This window comes from Micrasema longulum, unplaced genomic scaffold (genome assembly GCF_059751315.1).
Source record: "Micrasema longulum isolate JH-2025_06_02 unplaced genomic scaffold, ASM5975131v1 h1tg000278l, whole genome shotgun sequence".
Lineage (NCBI taxonomy): Eukaryota > Metazoa > Arthropoda > Insecta > Trichoptera > Brachycentridae > Micrasema > Micrasema longulum.
The window spans coordinates 714,092-729,661 of record NW_028277482.1 but is presented as its reverse complement, the minus strand read 5'-3'; the positions used below and the strand labels follow the sequence as shown (position 1 = coordinate 729,661).

At 30.1% G+C, this 15,570-nt stretch overlaps 1 protein-coding gene across 2 annotated transcripts; it reads right to left on the bottom strand.

The window, feature by feature from the left end:
* Nucleotides 1–4,269: 4,269 nt before the first annotated feature.
* LOC148282932 (charged multivesicular body protein 2a-like) lies at nucleotides 4,270–12,399 on the bottom strand. 2 transcript variants are annotated; one of them, XM_088224314.1, is made up of 6 exons: nucleotides 12,278–12,399; nucleotides 11,930–12,115; nucleotides 9,239–9,451; nucleotides 8,682–8,779; nucleotides 5,855–5,952; nucleotides 4,270–5,207 (listed from the first exon to the last, which is right to left on the bottom strand). In XM_088224314.1, exons 2-6 carry the CDS (start codon nucleotides 12,095–12,097, stop codon nucleotides 5,098–5,100), a joined length of 687 nt encoding a protein of 228 aa, XP_088080440.1. In that variant the 5' UTR covers nucleotides 12,098–12,115; nucleotides 12,278–12,399; the 3' UTR covers nucleotides 4,270–5,097. The 2 variants fall into 2 exon arrangements, with proteins under 2 accessions (XP_088080440.1, XP_088080441.1); XM_088224315.1 differs by having other exon boundaries at nucleotides 11,930–12,108; nucleotides 12,278–12,395.
* Nucleotides 12,400–15,570: the final 3,171 nt, after the last annotated feature.

The following is a 15,570-nucleotide window of genomic DNA, read 5'->3' as shown; positions in this document are numbered from 1 at the left end:
ATATATTGTTAGACGGTTTGTGCAATTAAAATGATTTAAATCTAATTAATATAATAGATTTATTAAAATTCATATTCGCCTTACAGCCAAAATATTATAACTTTTTTCATGAAAGTATTATTTGTTTCCTAACCCCCCTTTTAATTGAAAAGAGTAAAATTTTATAAGAAAAAATAACACTGACACTAAAGAAAAAGTTATAAAATTCTCAAGTTATCGATTATAAAAAATGTGTCAAGAAATTGTTTTTTTTTGCTCTGGTTTTGTCATCCCGTTTTCACTGCACAATTATTTTTCTTTTTGATTTATTTTGGCTGTATTATGGTGTAGATATATTGTGCTAATATAAGTTTAGATATAGAAAATGTATCCAAATGTAGAATTTACGCTAATATATCCTAATCATAATAATCTTGATGTTTGTAAATTGAGTAACAACAAAAATATAGCTTAAATTCTTTGAGAAAGGTTCCAAATTGCCATCTACAGAGATATTTGCGAAAATTAAAGTTGATCTAAATGATATTTGTTTTGTGTAATTTTTATTTTTTTTAAATGTTACTCAGAACTGTACTTTGAAAGTAAGACTGTTCACCCGTCTTCATGTCATTCACAAGTTATTACTGCAGACAATGTACACCATCAGATTCGTAGTAAGAATGAATGTATGATTAAGCGAATAGTCAAATTAAGCTGTCGGCAGACAAACATTATATCCATATACTTGTATGTTAAGTTAAATTTTGCAAAGCTTTCTAGATTTAAGAATATATGTTAGCTACTATGACACAAAGTGTATAGTTTTAAGTGTGGCTAAATATTGCACAGCAGTTTATATAATTCATGACTGCCCGATATACACAATATGTAATATTTAAGTTAAAATTATGGCCTTTTACACACTGTCTTGTCAAATCAAATATAAAAAATACTAAAATATCTCGCATATGAAATAATTATCATAAAATACACCGGACTCCTGTTTTACACGGTGCAAAAAAAGTTTTTTTTTAAACATTTATTTAATAATTCAGAACAGTATGTATTAGTTTTTTAACTTTTTGGTATACTTTTTTTACATGATATCGCGTGGAAAGTACCTCCGTGTAATGTTGAATGGGAGTCCGATGTACCCCCAATTAACACCAAACATCATAATGTTTGGTTTTAAATGAATACAGAAGTATGTTTTTTTCTCTTAGTCCAATGTTGAAAGTTTTTGCTGTAGTACTTCCATGAATTGCCGTGCAAATTTTGACTTCTCAATGTTGACCATTATATTATAAAATGTATATAATATTGCGTATAATGTATTTTGTATTACCACATATAGAAAAATGTGTAGCCAATGTGTATTTATAAGAAAAAAAAATCAATGTTTTTTCACTATCTTGTTATTATACTGCCGTCACAAGCGAAAAGGCAGTTTTTTAAATAAAAAATCACCAAATGAGTTTAAATATGAGGTAATGTTCTACAAGAAATTTCGAACCATTTGATACATAGCAAAGAGCTGTAAAAAAAAATATTCCAGTTAAAAATCGATATGTTTTTTGTTTTTAAGCAATAACACAATACCTAGAGATTCAGGTTTTATGCTTTAGAAACAATTGACATACTGTGTTTTAACTTATGATTAATTTTTCTTTAAATTTAGCATAAAGTTGATAAATATTAAAAAGTGTTAAATCTCAAACTATGACTTTTGCAAATAACTGCTTTTTTGCTTTGATGGCAGTATAGATGTCATTATTTTTTATATTATTTTTAAGGATAAGACTGATACAAAAAAAAATATATTTTCTGGAATGATATTTTTTAATCAGAAATGACTTATTTATTAGTTGTCAATTTCAAAACTAAAACAAAAGTAAACTCAAGTTTAAGTATTGTATTATTATAAAAATACATATCGCCCGAAAATTATACCGAACACACCTCAATTCCTTTTTCTATACAGGGTTTGACTTGAGAAATGTTTCCAGCATCCAAATAAATAATTAATCTATATAATTTATTAATTATTTTACTTGACCTATACGACTGAACTGTACCAAAAATCTGCCAGTTTGATATAAAATACTTGAAAAAAATTGCAACAATAAAAATTGTACACAAAACTAAAATGGGAAATGGACAAGATGATACATAACCAAAAATGCCGACATATATACCAGACAAATACAGGGCAGTCGAAAATACTATAAAAACTATATCAGAAAAATTAAAAATCACATGGTGACTACTAACCACAAAAGACGTAATATGACTTTACCTTATAGACATGACGGGTTTTAAAAATTCGAAGTAAATAAAAAAATAATCATTTTACTTTACAGAAATAGCAAAAGATTGAATGAAAAAAAATATATGAATGTTCCAAGTTTTGAATTATTAGATAACTGATTTCTAAGTGTTCAATTATTATTGTTAGTAGTATAATTTTATACTTCTTTATTCTATTTTATTACTATTGAAATGTTTTTGGTTTACAATAAAGAACTAAATAAACCAATTAAGATTTTTTTTAAAGCAACCCATTTGAAATTCGTTGTTTATAAAAATTTCAATAAAATATGGTTAAGTACCTACAAAACACATTCAGCTTCATAGTAAAAAACGTGTTCCATCTGAAGAGCGTCTTTTTTATTTCCTCTCTCTCTCCTCTCCACCATCAATGATCTATGTATGTGAGGACGATTTTAATTTAATTTTAAAAGTTTGTTGTTAAAGGGGTGTGGTGTATTCAGTTTAAATTTAAAAAACAGCTAACCCTTTTTACTACATTTCACGTCTTGATAATAAATTACCAAAATTTACATCTCAGTATTTTCGAAATGTAACATTATTATTATATATATAGAGAAGCTTCAATTCTTTGATAATATAAATTTGTTTGATGAGTAATAATGAAAAATCAGTGCTAAAAGTAACCTTTTTTTAAAAAAATATTTTCTTTTCATGAAAAAATTTAAACTTATTACAGCCATTTATGACTTTTATCTATCACTTATAATTAAATAACGAGGCATTAAAACATTTATGGTATTTAAAGTTTTGAATCTCCCATGGATTTTTTAAAAGAGATATTAGCGTCTATGCGAGTTATGGACAACTATCATAATATATAAACGTCAAAAAATTGTCACAGCAGTATTGTTCTAAGCGGCACATCATCTGAACTTGTTATATACAGTCGAACTTGGTTAGAACGATCACAAAAATAGCGAGATCTCGGATTTAACGAGGAAACATTCATCCACATTTAAGTTTATGGTTTTCTCCATACTATTATTCACTTTTATAACGAGCTACTTCTCGGACATACCGAACAAAAATATTGTCAACAGTTGAGCAAAAACTCTTCAATCATTTAAAAACATAACTTTTCAAATTAAAACCCAAGTAATAAAATCTAAACAGGCGGCTAACATGACATGACACTATGCAAGTGTCTAAGTACCTAACTGGTGTTTTCGCCGACATTGAAAAAATATCACACATGGTTGAAATTGCGTGTAAAAAGTCCAAGCTTTGTGAACCCAGTGAGTAACGGCTCGGCATCACAATACAATTTACAACTTCTTTTGTAGTTTATAAATGACATCCTTATTTCGGGGGTTTTTACATCGCTTTAAAGTTGTTTAAAATGTTTTATGGTCAGTGCATAGTTAATGATACCAGTGGGTGATGTCAGATCAGTTAAAAACTAACCCTTGAATTATAAAATGTCTACTTAGGAAGAGGAAGTGTCTCTCGATTCGTGAAAAAGTGGCAATTATTCTTCAAAAATCTTCTTATCCACAGTGAAAGTAGTATGTTTGTAAGCATTTATTATAATTTTCCTTAATAGTTTTATTTTTTAAATTATCTGTATGAACTATATGTATATTTATTTGTTTGCTTAGTGACAATATGCAATGGCGATTGGATTTAAAAAAACCTGTCTCTGGTGTAACGAGTAATGCTTATAATGAGCAAATTCACTCGGTCCCATCTTCCTCGTAATAACCAAGTTTGACTGTATATTCGTGGCTTGGATCTTAAACTAATATTAATAAAAAACATTGCCACATATGTTAAAAGAGTTAATTATATATATTTATTTGACGTCGTGACCCTCTACAAAATTTTGGCAAGAAAACTATAAAATCTGACATTGATCCTTTTAGATCTAAGGCGCAGATAAAATCTCTGGTTCAGACTGAATTGTAACTATAAAAGATTTTCACATAGTTTATTAGGGAGAAAATAAATTAAGCGCATATATATATTAACGGTGGAAATTTTATTGTAATTATACATAATAAAACTCTATATTGTAAAATATAAATATATTATAAAAAGAAATCTATAAAATACTGAAAGTAACATTATGCAATGTTATAATATTGTATAAGGCGCGGAGTTACTCTGCAAATTAATCAGACTGGATATATTTATATACAAAATATCTTACAATATGAGTTGCTAAACTGCAGATTAGCATTATGAATTTGAACAACATCTAGGGCACCATTTTTAAAATTAATTTTGGCCCCTTAGGGCCAAAAATATTAAATGTTAACATACGTTATGTCCTTTTTTTCCAAATTTAAAAATGAGCACCAAAAGTAAAACGGTAAAGTCATTCGAAAGAAAATTTTCTGCTCTTCAAGATATTGTGTTTGCTTTTGCGTTACATATATTATTTTATTTGATTGCAAGCCTTTAAAAGTCAAGTGGACGAAAGTGAGTATTTTCGACACCTCAGCGTTCGCGTTTAATCATGGGTTCATGTGTACATATTCTGGCAAATCATGAACTGGCATATCAGCCCTCAAAAAGAATACATTGAGTTTTAGGACTCCTAAAACTCAATGTAAAATTAAACGCTCGTAATGTAATCATGTCCGTGAATAAAATTTGAAAAATATTTTTGGAGAGCATTAAACTTCCTCATTTTAACATACATATTTTTGCTTGGATGGACTGGCATCGTGTTGTAAAATCAGGGCAAAAGACATTTTGTAAGTTTTTTTAACAGTGCCGGGGATTCCAATGAAAGTTCAAACGTAGATATAAGAGATATAACACAGCTTTTGGTTGTATTTTTAATTATTCCCTTCTTAAATTGTCCAGTCGCGCTTGGAGATCCGCGTCAGCATCACTGACTCCTCCCCCTCCACCTGCCACGGCAGCGGCTGGCTGCGCTGGAACTTTAGTGCCTATAAAAAAATTTATGATTAGAAAAAAAAACATTTTGGCAGTAGGCACTTAATTTTTATTCCAGAATGTTCTTTCTTACTGGCAACACTGAAAAAAAACTGACAGGAAAAAATCTATATTATTATAATCTCTGCAGGAAAATTTTAATTGCTTAGCACCTGACACTATTATTTTGTTTTGAATTATTTTTTAACTATAAATTAATTAATTTTATTGCTTTTTGGTATCTTTGAAGAATTTTTTTTCTCAATTCAACTATTTTTGTAGAATTTTAGCCCAAAAACAAGAAATCAATCAATAACAATACTGAATATTTTATATTTATTAAGATTATTCAGCATTAGATAATTTATAACAAAAGCAGAACAATATTATTATTACTTAAATACTGTATGGTCCAATAAGTATAAGAAAGCATAGCAAATATTTTTAATTTGTAACTAATAATATAAAAACTAATTCAGAATTGTTTATGTTATTTTAACTGCGTATGTATCTATGGGTACGTAATTTGAATTTTGTTTAATTCCTTATAATTTTTGTTCAATATGTTTTTTTACTTCATTTTGTTTAATTTTTATTTTATGTAATTGATTTAGCATTAAAATAAGTGAAATAAAATATTATAAATATCAATAAAACTCACCTGCAACCGATAATGATCCTGTGGCCTGAGGTAACCCTGATAGCTGGTCGTTGAGTTGTAATCCTAACTCATCTAATATCTGAGAGACAACGGCATCACTAAAACAATAAAAAACTATATATACAAAAATGCACTTGTGTTGGTTTTACCTGAGGCAATAAATTGATTTATTCATAAATAATTTGATTATCAAAGTCTTGTGTTGAGTTGGGATGAAATCGTACGATAAGGTCCCGTTTTTATTTATTTGACCATTGTCAATTTCCATGTAAATCTCCAATTGGATACAAAAAATGTTTTATTGAGCGCGGTAAAAATTAGAGCATTAAATTGTACTGCAAAGTTTCTGGAAAACGTACAAAAAATAAATAAAAAAATTAATAAAAACGCACTACTTTGATTGACGTCGCTGGTTCATATGAACCAACCAATGATGTGACAGCTGTGAAGGATATCCGATTGGCTTTCCGTAAACGAACCAATGGGAAGAACTAACAGTGAACAACCTCTGACGTCACACGCGGAGTTATTTCAGAAATACAAAACTTTAAAAAATCATGGCGCTGATAATACGATATGTAAAAAAATAAAAAAATAATTTTGGCTTAGCTTAATAGTCTATTAACAAATAAAAAAGACACTGATCTTCCTCATTGTAGTCTGCATTACTTTACGTGCTGTTTAACCCATCACGTAATGCAGACTGTATATATGAGTTAGAAGTTAATGAATAGAAATGATAAAAACTGCTGATATGTACAGAAAAATAGATCCATTTGATCCGCAGAAGCCTTATTCAGCAAGCGAATTGCCCTATTAATGGGTGAATTCTGACTAACATTTGTACAGCTTCTGTTTTATAAACATTCATAGAGTTATGGGTCGTTAAAATAATGGTTTAATGGATACTACCCAATTTCGGCCGGTCATACCGGAAATGCATTACGATCGGTTATCATTGCCTCTGCCCAGGGGCGAAGGAGCATATGAAGCAAGTGAGGCTGAGCCTCACTAAGAAATCATTGCTATTCACCAGTACCTAATATGAATTTTAATTCGCATTATATCAACACATTATGAAGATAAAAAACTAGCAACCAATATAAAAATGCTCAAAGATGCCTACAAACATGGTCCGTACTGTGTTATTTACTGTAGGTACCTACTGAACATTTACGCATATTATACTTATCCTTAAAATCAGAGCTTCACTAGAAATTTGGTATCAAAGACGCCACTGCCTCTGCCCCATTTGACACTGACAGATATTTTGACACATTGTTATTTGATAATTTCTTTTATTCTCCGCTTGCGATATGTGATTATTTTTTATGTTTAGTTTGGTATATTCTTTACATAGGATTCATTGAATCACTTATAAATGGCAATGCGGTGTAATGGTCAGCGGGTTTGCTTATCATGCGAGAGGTCTCGGGTTCAATTCCCGACATGGTTGATATTAAATATTTATTTAAAAGGTGTTTTCACACTAGAATATTTCATAGCCCCTGGACTGGTACCTGAAGCGTAAGATTGATCATCTTACCTTTATGTAACAAAAAATGATAAAGATACGCTGAGATTGGTGTACCAATGCAGTGCCCTATGCACCATAAGGTGCGGAAAGGGAATGATGATGATATAATACAATCCAACAATTAGTAAAAAAAACTCAACAAATGAATAAATTCAAATCTACAATACAATTAAAATCAATCAATAAACACGAATCAAATGCCAAGCTATCTTGTCCTGCAAATATTCTTTGACTCTATAGTAGCTTTTTCCAAACAGCCTGTGCTTGACAAATATTTTTGAAAAATTGTTGGCAAAGATTGAATTTCAATAGATACCCTGTAGAATCGTATGCATTTTGAGGCAAAAGAATCATATTTTTTTGCAGTCTAGTAGTGGGCACAACTGGCACATCTTTATTTCTCGCATTGAACCTATGGAAATATCTGTTCCTCTTAAAATCATCAATATTTTTAAGTACATATAAATATATTGATATGTGACTGACAATATATTGATTTCTTTCAAATTATATGTAAGTGACTATCTAGGATTCATATTGTGAATTGCTCGAACAGCGCTCTTCCGCAGCACAAATACAGAATCAATATCTGTAGCATTTCCCCACAGTAGTATACCGTAAGACATAACGCTGTGGAAGTAAGTGAAATAGACTGACCCAGCTGTTTCTACATCAGTAAGATGTCGAATCTTTTTAACAGCGTAGGCTGCATAACTAAGTCTGTTCGATAAACCAGCTATATGTGGACCCCATTGAAGCTTGGGATCTAATTTTATGCCTAAAAATACAGTAGTATCAATTAATGTGATGGTGATTGAGTATCAGCGCCGGATCCATTGGTTTCTAGCGCCTCGTCACTTAATTAAAAGGGACGGGAATATATACGTTTGCAAATTAATACGAGCATATTGTTCTTCCCTGCCTTGTGAGCAAGTGTCCGGTTCATTGTGACAACTGGGCTTGTGGTAGGTCTAGCTCTGAGTACGCCTGGTCATCTTGCTTACTTGTCATGTAACAAATCAATAAGTTATGCAGCAATGAGGAAGTTGTGTTTTTTTATTATTTGTTAATAGACTATCGAGCTAACATAAAATTTAAAAAAAACAATTATTTATAGTACTTTCAGCACAATTATTTTTTAAAGTTTTGTAATTACTCCGCCTGTGGCGTCACAAGTTTTCTTCGTTGAGTTCTACTGATTGGCGAGTTCAATCGAGAGTTCACTTCTATCAAACTAAGCCAAAATTAAAGAATAATAATTATGTATCATATTATAAAAAAATTGCTTACGTCTCTTCTTCTTCGTCATCATCTTCCATTGCATCATCCATTGCATCATTCATCATTTCTTCTTTCATGTCCATTATTTCTGATTGTTTTTCAAATTCCTGAAAAAATACATAAAAAATAAACGCTAGTCAAATTTTTGTACGGTAAACTTGCATTTAATAAAATATGCAGTTACTAACATATTTTGTTGTATTTGGATATGTATTTATAACTACACGTAATAAATTATAAAAATAATACAGCTGAACAAATAAACTAAAACAAACAAACAATAATTATAATTCCTTTTCTCATGGTGCCACTCCACGGAGAAGGTGGTCTATCATCACGGCAATTTTTATTTTGCACGCAGCCGGTTCGAATTACGATTTGGAGCTACAGCAGAACCGCTCTTGTATGTTTTTAAGCTAGTAGATACGTCGTCTTTCTACACTGCGTTATCCTTCAACTTTTCCTAGTAATATGATACAGACTATTTTATACTTCTCTCCATTAATCGCCCAAAAACTGACAAAAAATGAGTATGTATTCAATTGAATAAAAATAAATAAACATACTTGTAAAATTTTCTGTATTTGAGGTAGGTTTAATTGTTTATTCATATTCATCATAGCTTGTGTGACACCCTTCATTGCGACGGCCATTGTATTTTGAGATTTCAGGGTTTGTATCTTAAGTGAGACGGCTTGTATATTTGCCTTCATCAGCATGAATTTCCTCACGTATCTACGAGTCCTGACGAGATCTTTTGCCATTATTTTAACGGCATCCTGAAAAAAAAAACAGGTGAACAGACACTGTCTTGACAAATATATTGGTAGCAAATGACAATCGTTAAATGTGCAAAAAAAAATATTTTGACAACTGTCTAATGAAGATCATTTTCTGTCGGCGAAAAAGCTTTTAAAAATATATATTTTTTTTTTTTAAAAGTGCGACATATTTTTTAAATCAATGATGTAATTATAATTTTAAAATTATATTCTTAGAAAAGTAAGGCATAATACAATATAATTAATATCTTCGCTGACATCTGATATTTTCTATTACACTCTTTTAAAAAGAAATTATGGATGTTTAGATATTAAAAGGGTTCATGACAATGAAACACCAGAACCTCTTTTCGCACAATTGATAAGTTCCACGCAGTACCATGTAAAAAAAAAAAGTATACTAAAAAAAGAACAATGGTGGATAGATAACCACTTAACCGACTTTTTTTGTCTACAGTTTTGAGAAACTAACATGCAAATATCACTATACTAATGGGATTTGCATGTTAGTATAATTAGTATCCTGAAAATGAGACGGGTATGGTTTGAACTCAGTAGAGATAGAAAAGTCAGCGAGTGGTTTTATTACAGTTATTAACTGACATTTAATAAAATGTCTGATTACAAAATTAATGCTTTAACCCTATAATGACTAATGTAGATGATCTGCTACATACTGATAATCGGTGATAAAAGTGATTTTTAACATGTTTATCACTCAGCAACTAGTTTATTATATTGTATACATACTAGCCATTATAATTTATTTCAAAAAGTCGCCACCAGAGTAAAATTTTTCGAAAAAATTTGTAACAAAGTCAGTTGCACGTATTCTGTCAAAAGTGTAATTTAGCTAAAGTTCAGACGGTGATTTCTTTTTTTAAATTTGAAGTTATAATTGTTTCCGCAATTTTCATTATTGTATAAAAAAGATGTTCATAAGAATCGTTATTTCTTGTTTTCCTTACATTCTTGTATTTTTTAACCTTTTAATGCCCAATGTAGCATATTGTCCACATAAACTAAAATATGAAATTAAAACTGAAAAATTTAAAGTTTTTTTTCATTATTTTTCCCAGTATTTGCATAAAAAAACATACATAAAAATTTTTTTTAGTCAGAATTAGAAAAAAATTGTCATTGAGGGGTTAAATTGTTAACTAATGTTAGTAAATATTAGTATATAACCACTTACCATTAAAATGTTTGACCACAAAGTTAATGCTTTAAACATAAATAATACTTTAACCCTTTCCCTTACCCTTTTAATACCACGTTCAAAATTTACACATTTTATTTATTACTTTAAACACTTATTTACATATTTTATCTAACAGTTTAAACACTAATTTAGTTATTGACCGTGAATATATAGACTATTTACTTTGTAAATACTTAAGTTACTAACCATTTTGATAAAAAAAATTACTCAGATATGCTGTGAGAACTGCATAGTAGTGCTGTCATAGGCACTCACAGACATATGTGAGCACCGCGGTGAATGAGTTAAATTGTTGATCGTTAAATTTGTACTACTTTTTTTTTTTTTTATAGTTTTATTCATTTTAACAAATAAGTAACATACATAATTGTATTTTTGTTCCCGCAAAGCCGAAGCTTGTCTGCGGGTTACATTACATTTTTTTTTTAAATTTATAAGCAAGTACATGGTTTAATAATAATTGAGGAATAAAATATATTTATACACTTAAGTTTCACTTGCTGTTTAATAATTTTTTGACTATTTTTTTTAATGAAATTAGGTTTTTTTCTTCACGATTTTTGGCTGGTATTAAATTGTACAGTTTTGGTATTTGATTCATTTAAGGAGATAAAATAGCATAGGTACATGAATATTAATAACACTAGAACATTTAAAAAAAATAACAATACCAAATACATAATACGCTATTCAATTTTTCACAGTAAAAATAAAAAAGTTTACATATCCAATAAAAATAATATATATATATTTGTGCCGAAACGATGTAAATAATACTTATAATTAAATATATTAATAGAAAAGATGGACAAACTCAAAATATTGAAAATAATACTTATTTATTTTTATTTTGAATCTTGAAAGTAAGGCACATTTAAACATATTTGAATATGAATAATTTTAAGCTTTGTTAATCACATATGAACAAATACTTCCCAATGAAAAGTTACACCATCCTATTTGTAATGTTTATTCGAACAGTTTTTACAAGGAGGCATTTTGGTTTTGGTTTTAAATGTCAAACTCACATCACACCCGGCTGGCAGTCAAAAAACGGCTAATAACGCATCGGGCGTTACTGAACATTTAGGCATCAGTTAAGTGTCATCACTTTTGAGGGCCCAGGGGGCGTCTATGTGTATTAATAGGTCGATGATGACATGTTATTGACTGATTTCAGTGATAATTTTACCCACATTTCGTCAATCCTCCCATCTACTTCACTAAAATCAAAAGAAAAGCAGACAATTTACCATTTGACCTTCCTTGGCAAGTTTCTTTATGTCTGCAATGACCTTTTTTTCTTGCTGTTCCATTTTCATTTTTTCTCTATCTAAATCTCGCATTGCTTTGTTTAATGCCCTTTGATTTTTCCTAAGCATCTCGTCGGGAGACATTTTCCTTCCAAATAACCACTCCATTGTTGAATTTACTGAAAACTAACAAAACATCAGAATTTGACAGTCGGTGACAGTTCACTGACAAATTTGAAAGATGATTCATACTGCGGGTGTGTTGTTGTTTAGATAAATACATGTAGTATTGTGTTTTCACGTACTACTATTTAAATAAAGTTGAGTTTATTATTATGCAAAACTAACCGTCACAGTGTCTGCTTAAACAACGAGTTTTGTGGTACTTTTTATTAGAAATTGACTGTGACAATTCACCCGCCCAACAAACACAAAACTCACAAAACTGTCAAAACTACCGATGAAAGTAGTCGAATGAAAGTAGTCGACTACATTCGATGGGTAAATGTAGTCGACTGAAAGCCCGAATGCAGTAATGTAGTCGAATGAATTCACTCAGAATATTGGGTAGCCTCCTCCCAAGCCAAGGGTAAACATCTCTTCCAACTGAAACCAAATGTAACAGAAAAGCCTTGGTTTTCCAAAGTGATTCTGAACAATTTTGAGACATCCTCCATATGCAGAATGCGCATTGGGCACTGCTGCAATGGTTCTCACCTGTTCAGAATCCATGTCCGGGACTCTGCCATTTGCGAATGTCAGCTAGATGAGGAGGTTTTAAATCATATTTTTTTTGGATGCCCCATAAATGATTGTTATCCTGATTTCCTATCCGACCTCTCTGATATTAATATCCCATTCCCTATTCATATTCTAACTCTCCTGTCCTCACCCAATTAACGTGTATTTAAAATCCTATGTGAATATCTAGTTGAAAATGGTGTTAAGCTGTAAATACGTTTTATTATTATATGTATATATTATATTAAATACTAACATGCTAACTTGTACATATTATATTACTAACACATGTGTATATATGTATAAAAAAAAAAAAAAACTCGACACTGGCCAGAACACCCAAGTTGAGATGTGAAAAGGCCATGAAAATACGAAAAAGAAGAAGAAGAATGAATTCACTCGACTACAAATAGAGCAATGGGCGAGTCTCACGCTGACTATCGAATGAATTAGTAATTTCCAAACTAATGAATTCACTCGACTACAAATAGACCAATAGGCGTGCGTTAAATTCATTCGACTACAAATAGACCAATTGGCGAGCTTTACGCCGACTACTTTCATCGCTAACTAATTCGTTATAACCACAGATTACTGGTTGTTACCACAGATTACAGATATCTTTTATATAGTTACGTAATGGGCGCTGGGATCTGGCGGACGTGTAGTTGAAATAAAATGCGTTTGTTTTTTGTAGTTATGTCAGCACAGATAAAATAAAAATGTATATTAATATATAAAGTGCATCATTTTACAATAACAATAAAATAAAGTGACGTTTGTTTATAGGTCTGCTGCTAGCCTATTGTGTACTTAATAATTATAAAATTTATATCAAATCCATCCGATCTGAAATATCAACACAATAACAGCTGATTGTAGTTTTACATGCGTGACCTAAAGTATATACTCTAATGACCTAAAAAATAAATATGGAAGAAAAATATTTTAATTTTCATCCTTTCTTTGGCAGATAAATATTAGGTTATGTCAAGTAATGATAACCACAGACTATAATTATACCCATGTAAATATTCTAAATACCATAAAGTAAGGATCATGGTTTACATTATTATTATTGCCATAGTAAAAAAAAACAAACTGACGTACCTAATGTTTGGATAATTTATATAGCGCCATTTTTGTGAAAATCACCTCCTATGTAGGTTTATAATTTGTTGCTCTACGAGTGGTATTTTTTAATTTTCAAACCATGTCTCCATTTTCCCATTTGTTTGTTTAAAAATCAGTATTAATTTGTTTTTAAGAAAAAAAGTTTTTTAAATTACTTTTTTAATAGGGTGACATACAATAAACACACGACTTTTTTTATATTCACATCCCGGTTTTCTAGAAATAAAATCCGTAATAGAACGTGACTTCTGTTTTTCATATATTATTATTATTAGTTTAAGCAAAATAAAAATTCAAAACATTTGAAAATATTCTAGAATGTAACCAACTCTAAGTTTTCATACAATGTAGGTATCGTTTTTTGTTTGTGTTCATATTGTTATTCCTTTATATTTGTGTTGTTTTTAATTTTAATTTGTAAATCTATGTCACTTGTTTTTGGCCGATGTTATCACATTTTGATAGAAGGCTCTTTTTCTTATAAAGGAAAAAAAGTGCCTAACATTCCCAAAGCATGGATGTTTCTCCCGAAAAACGGAGTTTGTCTTTAAATAAATTTCTGTGTCTATTGTCTATGGTATACCGGAAATAAATTATTCATTCGAATGATTAATTCAATTATTTCCTTCATTCGATTACTAATCATTCGATTAGTAAATTTAGTCGATTATTTCATCTCTATACAAAACTACAAAACACAAAACAGATTGGTGATGGCAAAATCGGCAGAGCAAATGGCAACACTGATTAATTGCACAAAAATGACAATATTGGCAACAATGGCAACGATAATAAAGGGCGAAATTGAAAAAAAGGCAAGAATCTAAAATCTAGGGCTATCAAAAACGGTGGATGTGGATAGCCGATTATTTTCAACGATTTTATTATGAAATAAATTACTTCTATAAATTACTTAACAACCTGTATTAAATACAGATGGATTATGTTTCAGAAATGTGAAAAACCAAACGAAATGTTTTATTATCTACAGTTCTTTAAAAGTGTAAGTATAACAAATTGTACGGATGAAAATCAATTTATTACCGAATTCCGAAAAAAGCAACTGACATTACGATGTTGAATTGTCGTTTCGGTGTTTAACTATATTTTTAAGAAAATTGTTTAACATGATACAGTATTCTTTTATTTGATTTACTAAGGATAATTTACGCAGCGCTTTTTTTGTGAAAATTCCTTTAAGGGCGCTGAACTAGTCATAGTTGACATTATCTCTGGGACGCTGTACAATAAGATCCCAACACGCCTAGCAGCCATAGAGCGCATGGGCGGTTGAAATTGTAGTTCCTCATTTCAAATAAGGTTAATTTTTAATAATTAAATGAGAGTAAGATTAAAACGCGTCTTGCAGCTACGGAACGCACGGAAGTTTAAAAATCTAGCCCCTACTTACATTGCACAAAAGATAACTAAGAAGGGTTTTAATTTTATGATCAATCATTTTCTTATAGAATCCAAATTACCACAGCCATGAATTAAGAATAGCTATAGGGCACACGGGTGGTTGAAAATCTAGGCCCTATTTCCAGCATAAGTTTTCATTGAAAATAATTTTATATTTATTTTATTTATATAATATAAAAGCTATAATATTTCTAAAAGTCTTGCAGCTACGAAGGCTACAGAAAAGTGAAATTCTTATAAAGTTTACAAGAAAAAAAAACATTGAGAAAAAAGTAATAAGTTTGGCAAGTGTACATATGATGCACAAAAAATACTTTTCGGCATTGCTACTAATTTCTATTCAA

What these genes read in the sequence shown, in the direction of transcription:
- LOC148282932 (XM_088224314.1), bottom strand. Translation starts at nt 12,097, where the DNA reads ATGGAGTGGTTATTTGGAAGGAAAATGTCTCCCGACGAGATGCTTAGG. An exon ending in TTGCCAAGGAAGGTCAAATG is followed by an intron (nt 9,452 to 11,929) that starts GTAAATTGTCTG and finishes TTTTTTTTTCAG; the next exon opens with GATGCCGTTAAAATAATGGC. An exon ending in AGGATCATTATCGGTTGCAG is followed by an intron (nt 5,208 to 5,854) that starts GTGAGTTTTATT and finishes ATTTTTTTATAG; the next exon opens with GCACTAAAGTTCCAGCGCAG.